The 21408-nt window shown below is 35.6% G+C and overlaps 2 protein-coding genes across 4 annotated transcripts in view; both read right to left on the bottom strand.

Moving 5' to 3' along the window:
- Positions 1 to 9282: 9282 nt before the first annotated feature.
- On the bottom strand, positions 9283 to 16329 carry LOC125658385 (E3 ubiquitin-protein ligase TRIM33-like). Of its 2 annotated transcripts, XM_048889619.2 has the most exons (7): positions 16170 to 16329; positions 13347 to 14804; positions 12111 to 12215; positions 11851 to 11892; positions 11619 to 11729; positions 10991 to 11032; positions 9283 to 10448 (listed from the first exon to the last, which is right to left on the bottom strand). In XM_048889619.2, exons 2-7 carry the CDS (start codon positions 14797 to 14799, stop codon positions 9805 to 9807), a joined length of 2397 nt encoding a protein of 798 aa, XP_048745576.1. In that variant the 5' UTR covers positions 14800 to 14804; positions 16170 to 16329; the 3' UTR covers positions 9283 to 9804. The 2 variants fall into 2 exon arrangements, with proteins under 2 accessions (XP_048745576.1, XP_048745578.1); XM_048889621.2 differs by lacking the exons at positions 11851 to 11892; positions 12111 to 12215.
- A 3457-nt stretch (positions 16330 to 19786) lies between these two features.
- Positions 19787 to 21408, bottom strand: part of LOC125658386 (cell division cycle protein 20 homolog) — a 39422-nt gene continuing 37800 nt past the window's right edge. For both annotated transcript variants that reach the window (XM_056149629.1, XM_056149630.1), the window contains one exon: positions 19787 to 20555. In XM_056149629.1, coding sequence (XP_056005604.1) covers positions 20374 to 20555 — 182 coding nt within the window. In that variant the 3' untranslated portion in view covers positions 19787 to 20373. The remainder of the gene's footprint in view (positions 20556 to 21408) is intronic.

The following is a 21408-nucleotide window of genomic DNA, read 5'->3' on the forward strand; positions in this document are numbered from 1 at the left end:
CTATTGTGAATGTCGATGCACCAGTGTCACATGTACATCAAGTTTTACTTCAGTATTATCCAGTTACAATCACCAGTGTCACATGTACATCAAGTTTTACTTCAGTATTATCCAGTTACAATCACCATTTCTAAACCATTATAGTATATGTAATTGCTTCTTTGTTCTTTGACTTAGAGAGATATATCACTCTGATTGAGATATCTCATTTGGACACTAGTAACGATCGCGGTAGCTCAGTAGTACAACGTTCGCTTCGTAACCAGAGGGTCGTGAGTTCGAGCCCCGTTCGTGTCCTGGCCGTGTCAAACCTATGACGTAAACACAGGTAGTGAGAATCACGGGTTTTCTAGGATCTAACCTTTGAAAAATGGAGGTCCCGTGTCGTGGCAGGCGTTGTCACGTTAAAGAACCCTCACTGCTGCGGCCGTAAGCGCTAAGCATAGGTCTAGGTTTATGGTACTTCACCTACAACTGGCGACATTTCAGTATGAATGAAAAATTCTCCACGGAACATAAATCAAACAACTAACCTTTAGACACTTAAACTGTTAAAGGGACATTATCTGTTAAAGGGACATTATCTGTTAAAGGGACATTATCTGTTCAAGGAACATTATCTGTTCAAGGGACATTATCTGTTAAAGGGACGTTATTTGTTAAAGGGACATTATCTGTTAAAGGGACATTATCTGTTAAAGGAACATTATCTGTTAAAGGAACATTATCTGTTAAAGGGACACTTAAACTGGTAAAGGGACACTTAAACTGGTAAAGGGACATTATCTGTAATTTTGTCACCAAAATTTGAATTCAATGAAAATTGCTCTATATCATTTATACATGTATCAGTAATAACACCAGTATCTAATTATTTCAAACACTTTTAAACCTCAAAACAGGCACATGAATATGTGATTTTGGTGATCAAATAATTATTGTCTTGCAAGACAACAATTCTTCCTTATATAAAGCAGTTATCTGACGAAGTTTTAATGTTTCTCTTGTTTTTGTACAAAATAAAAGCTTTTATTAGTCATTCTACCACGGATATTGCAAAGATCAAAGAAATACCGCGGCCATTATTCTGCGATATACACTGGTACTTCGTAGGTAATAACTGATCATGAGAAAAAAGATTCTCATCTCGCTGACACTTCATATTTTGCTTATGCAACAATAAAGTCAATGACTGATAATTCAGTTTTCAAATTCAATCAATATATGCTGTAAAACAAATTCAGCAAGATATGTTTGTAAAACACATATGCCCCCCATGGTGCAAAATTGAAAAGGGTTATACACACACATCATTTATTTGATAGCAGCATCATCAATTCAAAATATTGAACAGACAATATCTTCCTATGTCAAGAGTGGATTGATGCTGTGACCTAAAAATCAATAGGGGTCATCTACTCTTTATCCTGTACCAGTGTACCAAGTTTGGTGTCAATCAAGCAAATAATTCTTAAAATATAGGAGACAATATATTACTATGTCCAGTTTAACCCTTGACCATACGACCTCAAAATCAATAGGGGTCATCTTCTCCTGAAGATGTACCAGTATACCAAGTTTGATATTTGTCAAGCAAAGGGTTCTCAAGATATTGAAAGGACAGTATATTCCAATGTCCAGTTTGACCCTTGACATTTGACCATGTGACCTCAAAATCAATAGGGGTAATTTTCTTCTAAAGATATACCAGTGTACCAAGTTTGATGTCTATCAAGCAAAGGGTTCTCAAGATATTGAGCGGACAGTACATTCCAATGTCCAGTTTGACCCTTGAACTTTGACCATGTGACCTAAAAATCAATAGGGGTTATCTACTCCTTAGGATGTACCAAGTTTGACGTCTGTCAAGCAAAGGGTTCTCAAGATATTGAGCGGACAGTATATTCCTATATCCAGAGTAAATTGACCCTTGACCTGAAAAACAAAAGGGGTCCTCTTCTACTTATAACCAGCTCACATATGAAATATCATTACGATCAAGTGAATGGTGATATTGAGCGGACAACATGAAGTCCACCGACCGACCGACCGACCGACATGTGCAAACCGATATGCCCCTCTCTTTGAAGGGGGGCATAAAAATGACTGAAGAAATTTGTCCTTTAATATAAACCAATCGTCTGCATTCCAATAGGGATACACATGTAAACATGGCGATGCACGGACAAATTTTTCTTGAACTGTGTATTCAAAGCGTCAACATCAAACTGAATACTTGAATTTTTTTAAAATTTAGAATACCCCTACCATTTCACCTTTCGTGTCAGCAAAAAACAATGTAGGCCGTTTCGGAAACTCGTGACGTCACAGCGAACCAATTCGGAGCTATATAGGAAAACGATCGGCTGCATATTTCTGAGCCGTAGTAGAATAGAAATGAGAAATTCATAGAATGAATAGAAATGAGAATGAACCTCCTTGGTCTCGAAATGTCGTTTGAAAAATGAAAGCCTCCGCTAACGCTGCGAATGTTATACATATATTTCAAAACAACATTTCTCGACCTCGGAGGTTATCCTGCAACATACATGAAAATGCGATCATTATTTCTTAATTGATACACACACACACACACACACACACACACACACACACACACACACACACACACACACCTTGTTATATGTCATACAAAAAATGTTGATTTTTTTTTTTTTGCTCCTTTTATATTCATTAAATACTTGGAAAGTTTTGTTTTGTGCACGCCTCGAATACACCATTTGTTAACTAAATTTAGATGAATATGCTGACGTCATAATACTTCCCAGTATGAGGACAATCAAGAGGTATAACAGTTGGAAAACAAATTTAATCCATTTAAGAACACCATGAACATACATAATACTTTGCCAAAAAAAACTTTAAAATCAATTTTCCATCTTCATAATTTTCAGAATGTCTATCTTTTAAATCCCAAAAAGCTGAGAATGCGTTCCCTCCATCTTCTCTGCGGTCTCACCACACGGGGTTCTTCTGCAGGAGAAAGTCCCGTGGTGTAGAGGAAACTATACCGTAAAGGCCTTGGTTTCATAGGCTTGGTCTTCGATTCTTCGTTTTTGGTGGAATCCTGGGTATCGGGTGCAAGTTTAAAGCTTTCTATACTGGATAGAAACAGCTTTCGGGGAATAAACTTTGGTATTTTCCCTGTTTCTAATGCCGCAAACTCCTCAGGTTTGACCAGTTCACTTTTGACCGGCTGGGTTTTCTGTTTTAATTCTTGTAATTCAACAGGTTTCTGTAGACACTCATTTTTCATTTCCTGACTCGCATCTGAAGTGTTCACATGTTTTGTTTCTATCATTACACTGCCGTCATCCTGATCTAGTTTCTGGGCTGTTATATCTTGGAGAACTATTGCACATGCCTTTTCGACAATGCTCAGGATATATGCTGCAACATCCTCTGTTTTTATACCAAGTTCTTCGCCACTGATCTCAGGAACAGAATGTTTGATTTGTCCGTTTTCTGCGTTCAGAGAGCTCTCAACAGTTGTCTTGTCTTGTGACTCTTTCTCCAGCACTGCCTCTCCAGTTTGCATGTTTGTTTCAAATACATTTCTCTTCTTTATTTTCTTTGGTTTGTGTAACTGCATGAAGTATTCATCGTCAGCCCATGACGGCAGGAATAAAGAAACATTTGCATTTGCAGCTTTTAAAACTTCAATTTTCGAGATGGTGTCCTTAACCTGCTCATAGGGTACAAAATCATTTTTCGAATCCTTGTCGTCTGCCATAGAACGGAAAACTTGTCCAGAAATCATCTTCTTTTGATTTTCCATTCGCTTTACTCTTATTTAATGTATCGCCTCCAAGCAAGCGCACAGTATGTTTATGTTTAGTCGCAAGGGAGAGTGTGTTACGTCGTACACTTTATGACGTGCTGTACATTGTGACGTAATAATTCGGTGACGTTTAAGAAATCAGATTTTCTCTGAAAGATGAACATACACTTTCACCCCTTTCTTGCCCTGCTTTTCAATCACAAAGCACATCCTTAGTGTTATTTGTAATGACAGTAAATGCTTTAATATCAACCATTCTAATTTTTCATTTTATGAAAATAAATTCTTGAATTAAATTAAAGACCATTGGAATAAAAAAGAGAGTACTAAATACTAAAGCAGCACCCATATCACACGAGCTTTCACCTCAGATAAGCTTTTTAAAAAAAACTAGGGTGAAGGGTTTGTTTACGAACTCCCCATAGTTATTGATAAATTTTCGTAAGACAAAGTATTCATATGAATAGTTAATTTGTTATAGGACTTGAAAGTTTGTTGTGAAGGGGAAATTGGGCATATAGTTAAGGGTTCTATCTAAAATCGCATTTAATTTACTGTTGGGTGAAAATGACCAAAACAAATGTTCAATAAATTATTATCTTTTTCTATGTATTGAGAATACGAAAACCAATACAAAGTCTGCAAATGGTCTCAGTAAAGCATTTAAGAGATGTTTTTGTTTGTTGTCTGTGTTCGTATAGATCTATGAAAACACTAAAGGATCTCTTCATGCCAAATATTCAACAGAACGATTAGAAATTATTCAAAGTGTCCATAAAATTTCTGGCTTCTAGACGATTATTTTACGATGACTATTAAGACTGTTAGTTGTCGTAAAGAAGACGAGAAAATGTTCATTCCATGCGTCAAACAAATGAATAAGCAATGATATCTCTTCTTGAATTCAACAACAATACAAAACCCGAGTTTCCGTTCTCAAAACTTGACGTGATTTTTATTTATAGTTTTATAATACATGTATGTAGCTAGTCTAATTGTAAAACAACGGTTTTTCAAATTTCATAGCTAAATCGGCGTAAAAATTGAGCGAAAAGATCGGTCGGGCTAGATACAAATTCTATCGAGAATAAAGATGTACAAGGGGCGGGTTCAGGAATTGAAATTAGGGGGCGCCACTTCATAAAGCGCGAGAAAATTCCAATGCGAAGACTGTCCGATCGATCGATACGAAAATGCGTTTGTCCGATCAGTCGATCGATTATGTATAATTTCTTTTCCGTGACGTTGCACGTGAAAATTTCTGATCTTGGCAGTTTCCGTAAAGTCACATGGTCTTATATTTGAATAAGAAGACCTCTAAATGGGATACATTTTCACAATGAAGCTCGAGTTATTTCCCCTTGAATACAGGTTGCTGTTCACAATTCATAGTGTCAATATAAGGATTTATTATATTAATATATCTGATTGTGATTAAGTGCCAGTTAAGGGTTTTTATGTAATTAATGAAAAATAATGTGACTGCAAAATAAGTTTAGTCATTGATTTTATTTATGTGTCCATTGTGTGGTTGTTGTTTTTTTCGCAGGCAATAATGTTGAGTCAGATGTAATGTTCAAAATCTGTAAGGTATTAGTCCCCCTACTTATTTTGATCAGGATCAAGATATCTTTAGCATATCATCAATTAATTATTAACTTTAATCAATATTTTGGACGACCAAAACTCAATTAGATATGCATAAATTACATGTGCAACCAACGCATGTATATTACATTGGCGGATCTAGAGGGGGTACGGAGGTTGCAATACACATGTCCATTTGATTTTGGTTTTAAAAAAGAGCGTGCGAGAGAGAAAGTGGTATCAGAGTATAGAATTTATATATTTCCGGGAACATCATTTCTGCATTGATTGTGGAATAAAAATCTATAAATTCCAGCAGTTAGGGGAGGGATAAAACTCCTGTAAGCTTACTAGTATGTTATCCGACATCGATTTTAACACACCGATTATTATTTTCAACATTCATCAAATTTAGTTTCAAAGGGTGTGTGTGTGAATTAATCACACCTCTTAGCAATATACGTTGTAAATTCGTTTGTCATTTAAAATTCGTTTTGAAAGAGTGTTTTTATTTGGTAGTTAGCCTATAAAACCCAATGCAGACGATAAAAAATACAAAATACATCTCACAATTTCAACACTTTAGACCACTTTTTCACTCCCAACATTTTCTATAGATCCGCGCCTGGACAATGTTAATTACATTTACATGTATATGGAATCCGTATCTTATGTAATCTTTCTGTTGAAATCTGGTTTGGTTTTTTCTTTTTTCCCGTGCGATTCAATATTTTGAAAATATTTTTATTATTATCATTATTAAAATCAAATTGTAATGTATTAAACAGCTCGACTTGCATTGAGTTACGTAGCACTAAGGGGTGGAGTTGGGGACTAACTCCACACTATTTTTGACATCGTTCTTTTCCCGCTATCATTACAGGGAAAGTTGGACATTTTTTAATTTCAATTTATAGGTTGGTTCCTTACCTTTTTTTTAAAAATAGTAGTAGTGTAGTGGAAATATAATCATCAAATTATATTCCAAGATAAGAATTTTCATACAACTGTAAAACCAACTTCTTCTCCGGCTCCCCCCTTACAATACACGATGCAATGCAACGCGCCTGATTATATTCATAACATCACATGATCTTTCCGGGTGTCTGGTTTTTTAAAATTAGATTACTTCTAAAATTCTCGGGATTCGATGTAACACAACTTGGACAGAAATAATCATTAAATTCGGCTGTAACCCCCTCCCCCCTTCCCTCCCCACTTTCCCCAAACCTACCATATGACGAAAATCTTGGCAAAATTTTTACGATACCCAATGTAATGATCAAGTTTAACATCAGTTCTCGTGAAATCCATGTACGTACAGATCGATGGCGTGGCACACCCCGCATTTTCTGTCTTCTAATTATAGAATGTCTCACTGTGCGGAATGTATACTGCAAAAGTCTCGATATTTAAAATTCTTGTCGGAAGTTTTACATATACCATGTTTTATTTTATGGTGGTCATAATAATTCTTGTACAAAAAAATAAAAGAAATAAAAAATAAAAAAGAAAGAAATATTTAAAAGACGTCATTCTTTATCAGTTAGAAACACACACCTCTCCCGCAGAAACGCATGCGTCTTCTCCAATTTTATATCAAAGAATGTTCTTGCTGGTCCATAATCGATTTACAATTTGAATAACACACACACACACACACACACACACACACACACACACACACATTAATATGCCACTGAGAAATTTTGAGGAAAAAATTATTGCCATCATTTTCACAGCTAATTCCCCTTTAAAGAAGATATCTCTTTTGTTTTCAAAGATATCTCTCATGTAATTTTTTTTTATGTGTCTATGTGAAAGAGATATCTCTCAAAGCAAACGAGATATCCCACTAAACGAAATAGATATCTCTCAATGTAAAAAGACATCTCTAAATGAAAGAGATATCTCTTTATGTTAAAAATAACTCTCTAGGAAGAGACATCTCTTTTAATTAAAGTGATATTTTATTTTCCGAATAAATAGTAAAGTAAAAACGGCTTGTTATAGATATCCTTCACACAAATTCTTATAAAGATATATCTTTATGTTTAAAATATTATGGCAAGACATTTTACAATTTGTTCGGAAAATACGTTATCTTTCCAATCTAAAGCGACATATCATATTTCAGAGAGATATCTCTATTTGCTACGATATATATCTCATCTTAGAGGATATCTCTCTATGAAAGAGATATCTCTTTCACTTAGAGATATCTCTTTTACATTGAGAGGTATACCTATGGCTTTGAGAGATGGCTCATTAAATAAACAAGAGTACCGCAAACGGTACAATATACGCCCGTCGGACAGTGAAATTCAACCTGGAAGCATATTGTGTACTCTGAATTGATACAACACACATTCTGAATAGAAAAGCCTTAAAGTGGGTCGTGGTGCACCAATTCATCTGACATGTGAACTGATTATGTATTACATTTTCACTGAGAGTGAGGTTGTGACAAAATGTTGGTGCAATATCTATTTATGATGATAAAAAGTCCAGGAAACCAATTGATCTACATTTAGCCCTAAAGTAGGTCATGGAGCACCAATTAAGTTGAAATGTTTGAAATGTGAACTGATTATGAATTTCTCTGAAAGGGAGGTTGTGACTAAATTACAGAGCAATATCTGTGACCATACCAAAAAATGTCTGGAAAACTGTTTGACCTACTTCTACCTCTAGAGTACTGTAGGTCGTAGTGCGCCAATCCAGCTGAAATGCTAACTGCACTTGTCTTCCTCCGAGAGGAAGTCTTTTACTACATATCAGGGCAATATCTGTATCCGTAATGAAAAAAAGCCCGGAAAACCGTTTGACCTAATTTTAGCTCAAAAGTAGGTCAAGGATGGACCAATCTAGCTGAAATGCAAACTGAACTTGTATTTCTCCGAGAGGAAGCCTATGACTAACTATCAGGGCAATATTTGTATCCGTAATGATAAAAAAGCCCGGAAAACTGTTTGACCTATTTTTAGCTTAAAAGTAGGTCAAGGATGGACCAATCCAGCTGAAATGCAAACTGAACTTGTATTCCTCCGAGAGGAAGCCTATGACTAAATATCAGGGCAATATCTGTATCCGTAATGAAAAGAAAAGCCCGGAAAATTGTTTGACCTATTTTTAGCTCAAAAGTACATGTAGGTCAAGGATGGATCAATCTAGCTGAAATGCAAACTGAAGTCGTATTCCTTTGAAAGGAAGCTTATGTGTAAATTTCAGGGCAATATCTGTATCTGTAACGAAAAAAAGTCCGGAAAACTGTTTGACCTACTTATAGCCCTAAAGTAGGTCAAGGATGGACCACTCCAGCTGAAATGCAAAACCACTCTTACAATTCTTGAGGGAGATGTTGTGATTAAATTTCAAAGTTGTACATGCATCAGTTACTGAAAAAAGTCCGGAAAACATTACCCCAGACGGACGGACGCATGGACAGCGCCATAACATAATACGGGACGTCCCGTCTAATGACGGGCGCATAAAAAGATATCTCTATGACTTTAGGAGATATCTTTTTAAGAAATTGCATAAGAATATTTAGAAATCATTTTGCATTTTTATTAAGTCTTACAGCATGTCCCATGAGATTGCTACCACACAGTTATAAATACACCACATTGTAAACGAAGCTCACATCCCCATTAGATTTTATGTTAACATACATATCTAACGATATCTTCAAAATATCAAGTTACACTACTAAAGACCAACGGGTGAAAACACTATACCGCGATTATATTGTTTGACGTCACCCAAAAGATTTTTCTGTATATATCTTCACTTCCATTATGATAGATTAATAAAAATGCTACTAGCATATTATATATATATATATAAATACAAGTACGTTAAGGTTAGAATACAAATGAAAAGCTAGAAAACTCAGTTGTTGATTTATTGTATGTTACACCTTAAATATACAATTCATAATCAATGTTTAAATCTTTTGTCTTCCTAAAATTCTCATCTCAGTCTTCTGTAGTTGGTGTGTATATGATATCACATAATCATATTAAAAGATTATCTGATAATACAGATCTTTATAAAAAAAGAACTCTTCAACATCACAATATTGAAAACAAATTCATACCAGCACTCAAGAACATCCGAGGGGTGGAAATGCCATGGAGTCGAACGATCGGTTCAAGAATTAAGTGTTGGCCTGACAATTATTAACTGCAGATTGTAAGGATTTGCTTTATGTACACACATGTACATCATTTCTTGCACGTAACTTCCACACTCTTAATGTTCTAAAAAGCACTATACAATAAAGTGTATATAAATAGACATTACATGAATATCTAGCTTCATGTACAAAACATTCCCTAAGAATTCGAGTCCTGCACATGATTCATCTAACTTGTGGATTCTCTATTTCAAGAGCTTTTACTATCTGTAACTTAGAATCCTTTCAAAAAAGGAGGGAAAGCAGAAATTTCTGACCCAGTGCGTAGAGTCATCTCTACGCTTACAAGATCAGGGTTATATGTACCAAACACCGGATAGAGCGCATCTGTGAAGTCGATTCCTGTGAAGGTGTGCAGTTTCTTTTGTTTCACAACGTCTGCAACTGTCCACTTCCTTCGTCTAGTATCGATCAGTAAACCATAGGTCAGTTCCACAGTAATACCTGCAGCGTTATCTGACAGTGGTACGTAGGTCAGAAGGTCACGATTGTGCCAGAATTCATGAGCCAACTTACCGTCTTCCGGGTATCTCGCGACGTAGCATGATCGCGCATGATCATGACGTTCCACCGTATGGTGAGTGTCAATTATGTCTTTCCGACAAATACCCAACTCATAAACCAGCCAAGTTTGTTCTAAAGGCTGGTAGATTGTGAAGGACACGTCCACTTCGTAGTAATACTTGCCGAGCTCTTTGAAAGCAAAATTTCCAATGATTCCTTTGTAGTTTTGGAGCTGTTTCTCGGCGGTGACAGAACTGCTTGGTTTGCCCGTCTTTCTGTTCCTTAAGACTTTGCCGTCCAGGGAGACCTCGCGTTCATTGTGAATGGTCAGTACGTCGAATGTGAATTCTGGACCTGAAATACAAAAACGTCCGAAATATCCGTTTTGTAGTTGCTATTCCATCAAATTGAATGATTGTATCTGGTAGTGGGTCTACATACTAGTACATGGTCGAAAATACACATTTCAGGAAAATTAAGGTTATTACACATTGTTTACTTTACCCATTGTTTAAAAAAAACAACTTGCTATTTAATGGAAAAGTACACGTGAATAAAGAAAAGGTAATCTTTTATAAATGGTATGTAGAGGTGAAATGCTAACTAATAATTAGGCACTTATATATATCACGCTTTTTCTTTTCTTTTTTGTAGATAACACTCCAAAATATATAGCCGCAGAATACAAAATATATAGCCCCAGAATACAAAATATGTAACCGCAGAATACAGAATATGTGAAATTTAGCGTAAACTGACACAAACATAAAATTCAAGATACCGAAACACATAACCTGTTTGATAACGGTTAGGAAATATGTTTGTGTTCATTTATATATATCATTTATTTATTTAGAGGGTGGTGGTTGCAAAACTGGAAGAGAGAAAATACTTACAAACAACGTCGCCATATATGACACCAGGAAGATTCTTTAGTTCTGAAATAAATACCAAAACAAAATAAATGTAACGTGCTCATTTCTCATGCATTGAAAGCGACACGATTTTCCGTTTAGACTCCCTGCTATAATCATTGCTTACGTCGCTGAACCAGCAACGCAACATTAAATGCAATCCTAAGGCAACTGCATTGTAATCTGCATTTTGATTGGTTAATGTTCATTAAAGAGACCAATTGCAACTCTTCGAATTTCGCACACTCGACATAGATGAGTGCGCAAGGCATTCGAGGAGTTCCGATTGCAACGGGACGGGAATTCTCCTTTGTGACATAATATTTGAAAGACGCAAAACCTTAGCGTCAAACGTAAACATTTCGTGCCGTATTTCATGAATCATAACTCAACAAAATACGACGTAAACATCAAGCAAAATGCATAAATATTACACTAGAATGGAAATAATTATCTCCTCATTTGCAATGCCGATTCAGTGGTCGCCGGTAAAACTCAATTTGCGACCGATAAATCAGCATTAACGCTGAGAAATAAAATATACGAGAAGATAGATACATGTATCTCCTAAATGGCTAGTCTCCTTTTTCTTCATATGTTACTGACTTACCAGGAGCCATTGATGTGGGTGTCTTGGGAGATATAGGGGAGGTGACCGGCTGAAAGGGGCGATCTGGACTCAGCTGTTGAAAAGACTCTCGGGTGGCTTGTACCGTCTTTTCTATAACAGACGTCAACTAAATTATTGTGTAATTTCCGTTAGCCAATACATATTTCTTCTTATCTAGTTTTGAATAACAGGATGCACATGTACTGCATGATGTCTAATATCTAGGACATACCGGATTTCTTCATTGGTAACTCTCCCCTCATTTCTAGATTCCCTGTTTAAAATGTCGATAGAAGTGTTAGTATTATATGTTGTAGATTAGTAGGATAGAAAGAGTAATGTATAAAAACAACCGCACTCTCTAAATGACTACATGAAATAGACATGAAAGACGAGTTTAGAAAAATACAGTTTGAAGTCTGAATATCTTTGTTTTGATAATGGGATGTTACAACAAAGGAAAAATGCAGAAAGGGGCAATATGTTACTTACGCAAAAAGTCACCCAAACCTAAAGGTTGGGGTGATGGATCCAATTTTAATGGGGTAGGGCGTGGTTTCTTTTCAGTGACGTCAGCTGTCACGTGTTCATCTGGTGCTAGGAATTTGATTGAAACCATTATGAAAGTGAGAAGCAATATTCAGTATATATAGTGCAGGTCGATCGGAGATTGAATGATGAAAAGCATACGAATATTTCAGTAATTATTTCATGAAATCGGTATTTTACGAAATAGAATACAATACGTGTGTACAGCGTAACTGTGTGGGAAAAAAAGAACACTTTTTTCTCCTTTTTTATATCTTATACAAAAACATGTTTTTGTTTTATAATTTGAATCAAGATAGTTTTTTATGTGGTTTTCTTTGATTAATTCATTTGCTCAGCCAGAGAAGCAGAAACAACTAGCATTTTAACAAGAAACCAAACAAGCATCACTCCAGTCACCTGTGTCTGTCAATGAAATAACTATAATATTTTGAAAGATACAACGGTAAATTCAAATACTACCGTAATTTTACAAAAAAGATATAAAACATGAAGTAAATATGAATAGCTTTCAAAATGCATGAATTTTGGTAACTGAAGTATAAATCTATGTGGCCTGAAACTGGACTTAGACTTCGTAGAATCGTTACAATGTCTATAGAACAAATGGACAACATCTTCAATGTCTTAACCATACTTCAATTCATGTATAACTATTATTGCATAAACACGGGATGATGATATGATTGTATAAGGCACTCAGATACCGAAACCAATGACAGATGGTTAGTGTTAACGTCCGCAATTAAGATCAAAGATCAAAGTATCCCAATGCCCATAGAAATTAGAGTACTAAATGATGCAAATTCGACAGAATGTTGATACATGTCTCTTAGCTTGATGGTAATATATAGTATATGTGAATATTAGTTGAAAAATAGTACTTTTTAACGATAATTAATCAATAATATTGCTAATATTTTCTAATTACATGACTGTATTAACTATTAAGCTTCAAGCATCCTTAGAGGAAAGTTTTAAACGTTTACAAACACTTCTTAACATAAAATTTCGATGATATTCAAAACTACAGCATACATGTATTTAATAGCATACAACTTTTCAAACTATTGGATTTTGACCACACTCCTTTGCAAAAGATTTAATGCAACTCGTATTCATAATTTTTCTTTGTAATGAATTAAAAGATTAGAATCTGTCTAGTCTTTAGACACTTACTTTTAGCTCTATTAAAAAAGGAACTTTTTTCTTCTGCGGAGTTTTTGGGTAAACCGTTTATCATGGCGACTGTGCTTTGATGTTTTTTATCTTGCGCTGGGAGACTGAATTGTCTCTGTACTGGTTCTCTAGTCAGTGTTGGCGCTGTTTGTACACTCAGCTGACGAACGGGTGTCAAATCATTGTTGCGCACTGGAGACTGGTGAGTTGTCGGCATGGCAAGATTGGCGTTTCTGGAAGCTTCATTAGGGGATCCCCCACTGGGTGAGCGGGAAATTTCTTGGTTTATTGGAGAAACATACTCAGAACGGCCTGTTTTTATGGAGGAGTCTGTATGCCCGTTATGTAGAGCGCTCTGTGGAACTGGGCTTTCTCTGGAGGACAAATTGCCAATACCATTAATCAACTGTAAGAAGGAATCATCACTGACACCTCGCAAAAATCTCAGTGCCACATCATCCTTTGCAGGAATAGATACGTTTACATTTTTCAGCTCTAGAATACGTCTCAGTATGACGTTTTTTAAGTTGAGAAACTCCGTTGCTGTGGTATAAAGCAGGACTCGATTGGTGAAATCTGTGGCAGTTTTAACGTCCGTGGTATATGACTTCAGTGTCTTTACTTTCTCCTGTAGGTCTCTCTTTTTCACTTGGCAGTGGTTCTGAACTTCCATCTGCAACTGGTATCTCCGTTCATTGAGAATTTTCTGGTATTTGTCAAATATGGTGTCTATCTCCTGGCTAATGTCGCTTTCAGTTGATGCTAACTCGTCCACGACGCGTTCTAGTTGGTCCACAGCCTCCGACATTGGTGTGCCGCGAGCGTTGATCTCACGAATAACGCTCTGCACAACGGTTTTGGAATCTTCATAAACATCGCTCAAGTTGCGGATAAGATGACCATTGGTCTGATTGTGATCGCAGACGGCACAGAGCGTGCATATTGGAATATCACAACCTCTTCTGTCGCAGTAGAACGTGAAGACTTGCTCCTCATGTCCGGGTTTGTTACATGTGTCTCTTCGATGAAATTCATGGAGTCCAGATTCTCTTAATTCACTGACAGTCACAACTGTATGTTTGCGAGTAATCGCCGTTCTCTTGTGAGCCAACGTGCATTCAGGGCACATGAAATTAAAACACTCCTTACAAAACGACGATGCTGCCGATTGGTCGGGGCAGTCGGTGCATTGGACTTCTGATGGCTTCCGTTGTACGCGAACAAAATCCAAATAATTTCGACAGGCGGTGTCAAGAGGTAGTTCCTTGCAAGGCTCGCTAGAAATTTCAGTTTGTGAGTGACACTCCGAGCAGGAGATGTTCTTTCCGGAAACGATTCTTTCTAGACATGAAGAACAGCAGGTATGCAGGCACGACAACACGTGAGGATGCCGCCTGCTCTCGTCGAACTCATTGTGACATTGGACACAGTTTGTAAAGGCTGTGCTTTCCATAATACCTGCAGAAAAAGAATGTGTTCAGCAGAATGTGAAATTTATTTTAATCTTGGCTTGAATTAAAGCCAATTTTTTCCCTTGCATATCTAATAGTATATGTACCGGTATTGATCAATGGTATTTTATCGAGGTAGTTTAAAGCCCGAATCTATGTTTCGCCAAAAATGATAAGATCTATTGAGGTAGTTAAAACATATCACAACTAGAGTTATGCATGATACTGAAATCAATTGATAAAGTTTATCGATGCTTAACTTTTAGATGTGATTAACAGAATAAAAGTTAAGTAAATAACGGCTAAATATGCCATGAAAGGAGGTCTCTAAGCTACGTCACGTGATGTACTTGTCTACATCTGTATGTATTTGTACATTTGTATTCAAAGAATTTTAGTTAATTTTGTGGAATGTACGCGTCTATTCCGCTAGATGACGCTGTTAAGAATCGGGGTCTCTTCCGTACGCATTTAACCATTGTTGACCCGTTATTCATCAATAGTTTGGGCTAAAATTCAATGCGGCTTTTATTGATGTCAAACAACTTTAAATAAAAGACGTGACCAATGCTACAGTATTAGTTTATTTATTTCATTCTTTTTCTTCCCTGTTCCTAATACGTGTTTCGACCTGCGACACGCACACCTGATTTTATCGTACACCCTAACAGTAAGAGGATGATGCTGTATTTCCAGAATTCACGATTTCTTATTTCTGAGTCCAGAATTCGCTGTGGTTCTGAGGAATAAAAAATACTGCCATTTATCAATTTAGATTTGTATATACACGATAACCAACTTCAGACCCAGGGTCCTGCAGGTGCGTGATTGTTCTGATAAAGCTTCCCCAATGTCACTGCAGACGTGCAAAAGAGGGTAATGATATGTATAAATTGTCAAAGATCTGCATAGAGTGCATCACTAGAAAATAAAGCACAATGTTTTACACAGCGATAAGGGAGGGCATCATTCAGTCTTTTGATCGATTATTGGATTGCAGATAGAACCATCGTCTATGTGGTACTATAAAACACTTTTTAAAACATTCATTTTTCATGCGTCCGCTAGCTGACTGTCACTTTTTACTAAAACACCGAACAAATTACTGCAGATATTCAAGTAACATGTCTGAACAAATTTACGCGGGGTTTTGAGATAGCAATCGCCTTTAATTATTTGATAGAATAAGTTTACACATAAATTCGGAACTTATCCCTCTACTGCTAATAATTTACATATAAAGTCATTCTTTAACTACCCATAATGAGTAAAACTGTCAGATAATGAACGACTTAAGGTATGCAGAACGATCTGATTAATATTTAAATGCCTCCTCTTTACAGACAAAAAGTAAATAAAATTTGATACTTACAAATGTAATAATAAAATTCCAAAAATAACACAATGAAATCACGCTTTTAAGTCATATCAAATTAAAAAGGTTTTTTTCCACTTCAGTTTTCTTTCCACTTATTCGTGCATGGATTTGCAGCACTGACTTCCAAGTCGGTCAAACTTTAAGGTGTAGTTGTAAATTTATAAATGGGTTACTGGTATTTAAATCTGCAGGTATTCCTCTAGTCTTTTTAAATCCCATGTACATTCAATAAAAACCAATTAAATACCAAGTGGAAAATAAAATCTCAGGCACAACGTCAACAGCTTAATTCTAAGTAGCGATTACATTATTTCTATCGGCACGAGCAGAGAATAATTAATCAAATTTGATAGATAAATATTTTCTCTACTTATGAACAATTAACATGCAATCAATAAACATTTTTATGTCTACAAATGTGACTTATTTTCCCGACCGACGTAGTGTATTATTCTACAGGAATTTGAGCACACCATCAGGGTTGGTGTCATTCGATTATAGTTTGCATACTAGTAAATGTATGTATTCTTTCTATTGGAGCAAGAGGGGAGAAAAAGCAACGGACAAGACTGGGATTCGAACGCGAGTCCCCTGAATCTCTGGACAGGTGCTCTACCAACTGAACTATCTAGCCTGGATTTCTCGAGACTTAAGTCGAAACTTGGACTTTGAGAGGTTTGCACCTAAGATTTGGAGTAATGTCATTTTTTGGGGAAATGTATTTTTGATTTCTACCTTGAATTAAGAAATTAAAAGGAAAAACTGGGGTCGCAATGCATGTTATTGAGCTACAGTGTTCTAAACATGACCTTTTTGCACTTAAAATTGACTACAGATTTATTGATTGTTGATTATTTATCAATTAAACTTGATTTGTCCTTTGGTGTCAACATAACATAAGCAACACATATCAATCATTACATAAAATAGGACATAACCATGTCTTCTAACAATACTGATTTTAAAATACAAGTAATGGAAATAATGACCTTTTGGCACTTGATATCCAAAAAAATTCATATCAAATTTGAGTTTATGAAAAGGACATATTAGGAGTAATGTCAATTTCTAAAATTTCACATAATTTTCAAGGTCTTGTCTTAAAATTTAAAATGGAACTTAAAGGGGCATGGACACGATTTGAGTTGAAAATTATGAAATTTTATTGTTTACAATGATTAACTAATCAACCAAAATTTGGATATCAGTTGTTGAGTTACAACACTCACAATTCTTTTAGTAAACAAGGTTCGTGCCAAGCTTTTGTTTACATATCGATTTCTTACTAGAAAATAACATATTAAAAACAAAATGAGATATGCCAAACACTAGAAACTATTTAATTGTATTCAGAATTAGCTTGTAAATTGAAGAAATGTATGGCAAGCCCTTTTACTATTTATTCGTAAAATAAGATATCTCTTTAAATAAGAGAGATATCTCTTTACACTAGAGAGATATCTCTATTGGTTGTAGAGATATCTCTGTAAATTAGAGACATCTTTTTATGCTAGGAAGATATCTCTTTAACCAAAAGAGATATCTTTTTAAAAAAAGATATATCTCTTTAACTAAAAGATATATCTCTTTATGCTAGGGAGATATCTCTTTGAGAGATATCTCTCAAAGCTAAAGAGATATCTCTCTAGCGTAAAGAGACATTTCTCTATCAATGTAAAGAGAGATAGATATCTCTGTAAGTTAGAGAGATATCTCTTTAGCTTAAAGAGTTATCTCTTTTACCCCCCCCCCCCCCTGATCATTATGACTTCTCCCTGTTACATCGCCATCAATATGATGTAACCATATTTTTTAACCAATCAAAATACTACTAGTGTAAAAATGGCGGAAAAGGTTAATTAAAGAGGTGGTTGGTGAAACATAATTTGGTATAACTGTAAATGTAAATCCAGTCTAGCTCACATATTTTATAAATTTATTGTCTTTGTTTTTTGTTACCTGTATACACTTCACATGCGGTAAACACAAAATCTCCCGGGATTGCAGCCATCGTGGTAAAATTTGCTTTGGCAGGCTTTAGGTTTAGGGAGAATTCCTTAAGTATTCAAACTAATAAAAAATACTGGAAAGAGATATCTCATTTTCTTTGAGAGATATATCTTTTTCAACGATAAAAGAGATATCTCTTATACTTTGAGAGATATCTCTCTAGGAATTCTTAGAGATATCTCTTTTAAGTGAAGGAGATATATCTCAGAGATATCTCTCAAAGTAAAAGAGATATCTCTCAGAGTAAATGAGATATCTCTTTAAGTGAAAGAGATATATCCCAAAGTGAGAGATATATCTATATTGAAAGAGATATTTCTTAAAGTATAAGAGATATCTCTTTAAGTGAAAGATACCTCTTTAAGTGAAAGATATCTCTATGTAATAGATATCTAAGTGATGCCTCATCTCTCTAAGTGAAAGAGATATATATTTTTAGAGAGATATTTCTTAATTTAAGAGATATCTTTCATTTTAAAGAGATATCTTATTATTCTAATAGATAGTAAAAGCAAGTCAGCCATAGAAATGTGCTTTAATCGAATACTTTACTTGTATATTTAACCTACATAAACATGGCACGAGCCCTGTTTACATAACAAAAAATTGTAAGCTCTGCATCTTCCATGTACCTCAACAACTGACATTCAAATTATTGTTGACCATTAGAAATATCTTGGTTAGCATTCTAAATACTAAAAATGGAAAAATAAAATTTGAAAATGTTCAGCTCAAATCATGTCCATGCCCCTTTAAAAAAGAGGGGGTTAGAGAAAATACTGAATTTTTATACAAAATTTCGAGTAAATTAATTCAAACTTTTTAAGAAAATTGGTGTTCTGTTTGAAAAAATCAATCAAATTTAATAAATCACATTTGAACTAGTTTCAATTACTTGTATCATAAATTATAAAACTGAAACACATGTATAGGACTATAAAAATAGAAGATATATTGGATGAAACAGGAGCTGTAATATGCAGATTTAGAACTTTTTGCTTTATCCTTCCACCACAAAATATAGTCCCTGCCAAACCTTTTCCAAATTTGAATTAGATGTGTAATATGTTTGCACCAATGGGATCAGTATTGAACCAGAAAATACTTAGTTGTAGCTTCTTACGCAGTTGTGCTCAAAAGCTCAGGAGCTAACTTTCTTATGTCTGAGATTTTGCTCAAATTTTGACTATTCAAATAAAAGTAAACTCAAACTTAAGCTTGATATTTTTTTGGAGAAATCCAGGCCTGGCCACTGGCGATTGAACTCGTCCGACCACTACATTCCTCTTAACTGTGAAGACATCAAACCAGGATCTTTATCCACTGGCAGGCATTTTCATTTCTAGGGGCTGGTCTATGGCATCAAATGCAACAGGGAGAAAATGCAACGGACAAAACCGAAATTCGAACCCAGGCCCCCTGAATCTTAAGTCAGGTGCTCTACCAAATGAGCTATCTGGCCATCGGTGATCGAACTCGTCTGACTGCTACACTATGTAAAACAATTTTTATCACACAGTTTTTGAGAAGCACTTAAGTGTTATTGCTGAACTTGCTACAATGAATAACAAGTGTGACTTATGTATAAAACAACAATTAAATGAATAGTATAATTCTTTTATTTCATGAAAATTTACAAAAACATGGATGCGATTGATTTATTACTGATCACACACAAAAAATAATCGTTCTGACCAGGGAACCCGATAATCCACACTGTGCACATTTTCCTCCATTCTAACATGCATACAAGAGATCATACAAGACAAGAAATCTTACAAGAAAAAACGATTATTTTCTTAATAAGAAAAGAAAAACCATCTCATGGAAAGGAAAAGATATTACATGTATAGTTAAAAGGAGAGGTCTGACAACACATACACCATTTAAAACTTCAGAACATTTTACATTTAAAAAAACTGGACACTAAACAATGATATAAATTATAATCCTCAAGATTGTTCTTATTTTTAACCACCCTGAAAGAGGGTTATTGTCATTTAATTTCCTCCACCAGTAAGAAATTAGATACATTCAGAAAGTTCAATTATCATATTGGCACCTTTGTACAAGTAATGACAAGAATCTGAAAGACATTGCAAACAGCTGTTTCAGACTTAGTACCGGTGGCCTCTATGGTTCTGAGCTCATCCCTTTTACCAAGCACAAATTTACAGAGTTCAGGAATCTAACGTATGCTGGACGGCAAGGAAAATGTTTCCTTTACAGACTTGCTTTGTGTGGTTTTCTTGACCTTCTCTTTATCATTGACAAAACATTTCCATAATCTGATAGTTTCATCAGCAGCTGCACTGGCCACTGTTGTGCCACATGGAGACATGGTTAAACTCAGTACTCTGGCCTCATGCCCTACAAACACGTGTAACAATACAATCAATGAGACTCCAGTGAAATGTGAAGATAACGAACAGTGATCAATCTCATAACTCCTAAAAGCAATACAAAATAGAGAATTGGGCAAACATGGACCCCTGGATATACCAGAGGTGGGATCAGGTGCCTAGGAGGAGTAAGCATCCCCTGTCGACGGGTCATACCCACCATGAGCCTATATCTTGATCAGGTAAAAGGAGTTATCCGTAGTCAAAATCAGTGTGCCAAGAACAGCCTAACAATCGGCATGAAACACGTCAGACAGCATTTGACCCAATGATAGGTTGTATTGGCAAACTAGATCATCATAATGACCATAGAATTTGCAAAATGCTGATTTTAAACAAGACTGTTGGAATCCCTGCACCATCAACTTGTTTGTCAGTAGCCTGCTTCAATTAAAAACTGACCATATGCAGAACAAGCTCTTGTGTATCGAAGCAGTTGAGAGATGTAAACACCATATGCAGGTGATGAAATATTGCTACATAAATATGGAAAGTTGATGATGGAGAAGTTGAAATCATCCCCTTTGTCATAAAGTTGAGTTGTTAGTTTGCCGTTAATATTTAATTTCGATAAAATATCTAAGTATGAAGCAGTTCTGAAGTGGACAACTCTGTGGTGTCTTTTATTTCGAGTTCACTGAGATATATTGAATCAACATATGAATGAAAATTATTATTGCTAATAGTGAGCGAAGCTTGCGTTGCGCTTGCTCCAATGATTACACAATTGAGTCCCGTGATTTGCTCTTCATCAACTGAAAAACGATGGGGACTACCCATAATGCCTCCAGAAAAATGTCGCCATCACTGTGGTATACTCC

This window comes from Ostrea edulis, chromosome 9 (assembly GCF_947568905.1).
Source record: "Ostrea edulis chromosome 9, xbOstEdul1.1, whole genome shotgun sequence".
Taxonomy (NCBI): domain Eukaryota; kingdom Metazoa; phylum Mollusca; class Bivalvia; order Ostreida; family Ostreidae; genus Ostrea; species Ostrea edulis.

Excerpts from the sequence above, each read along its gene's own strand:
- LOC125658385 (XM_048889619.2), bottom strand. The coding sequence starts at position 14,799 with ATGGAAAGCACAGCCTTTACAAACTGTGTCCAATGTCACAATGAGTTC. Across the intron at positions 12,216-13,346 it reads CTTTTTTAATAGAGCTAAAA|CACCAGATGAACACGTGACA; the intron begins GTAAGTGTCTAA and ends TCAAATTCCTAG. Across the intron at positions 11,033-11,618 it reads ACCCACATCAATGGCTCCTG|AACTAAAGAATCTTCCTGGT; the intron begins GTAAGTCAGTAA and ends TATTTATTTCAG.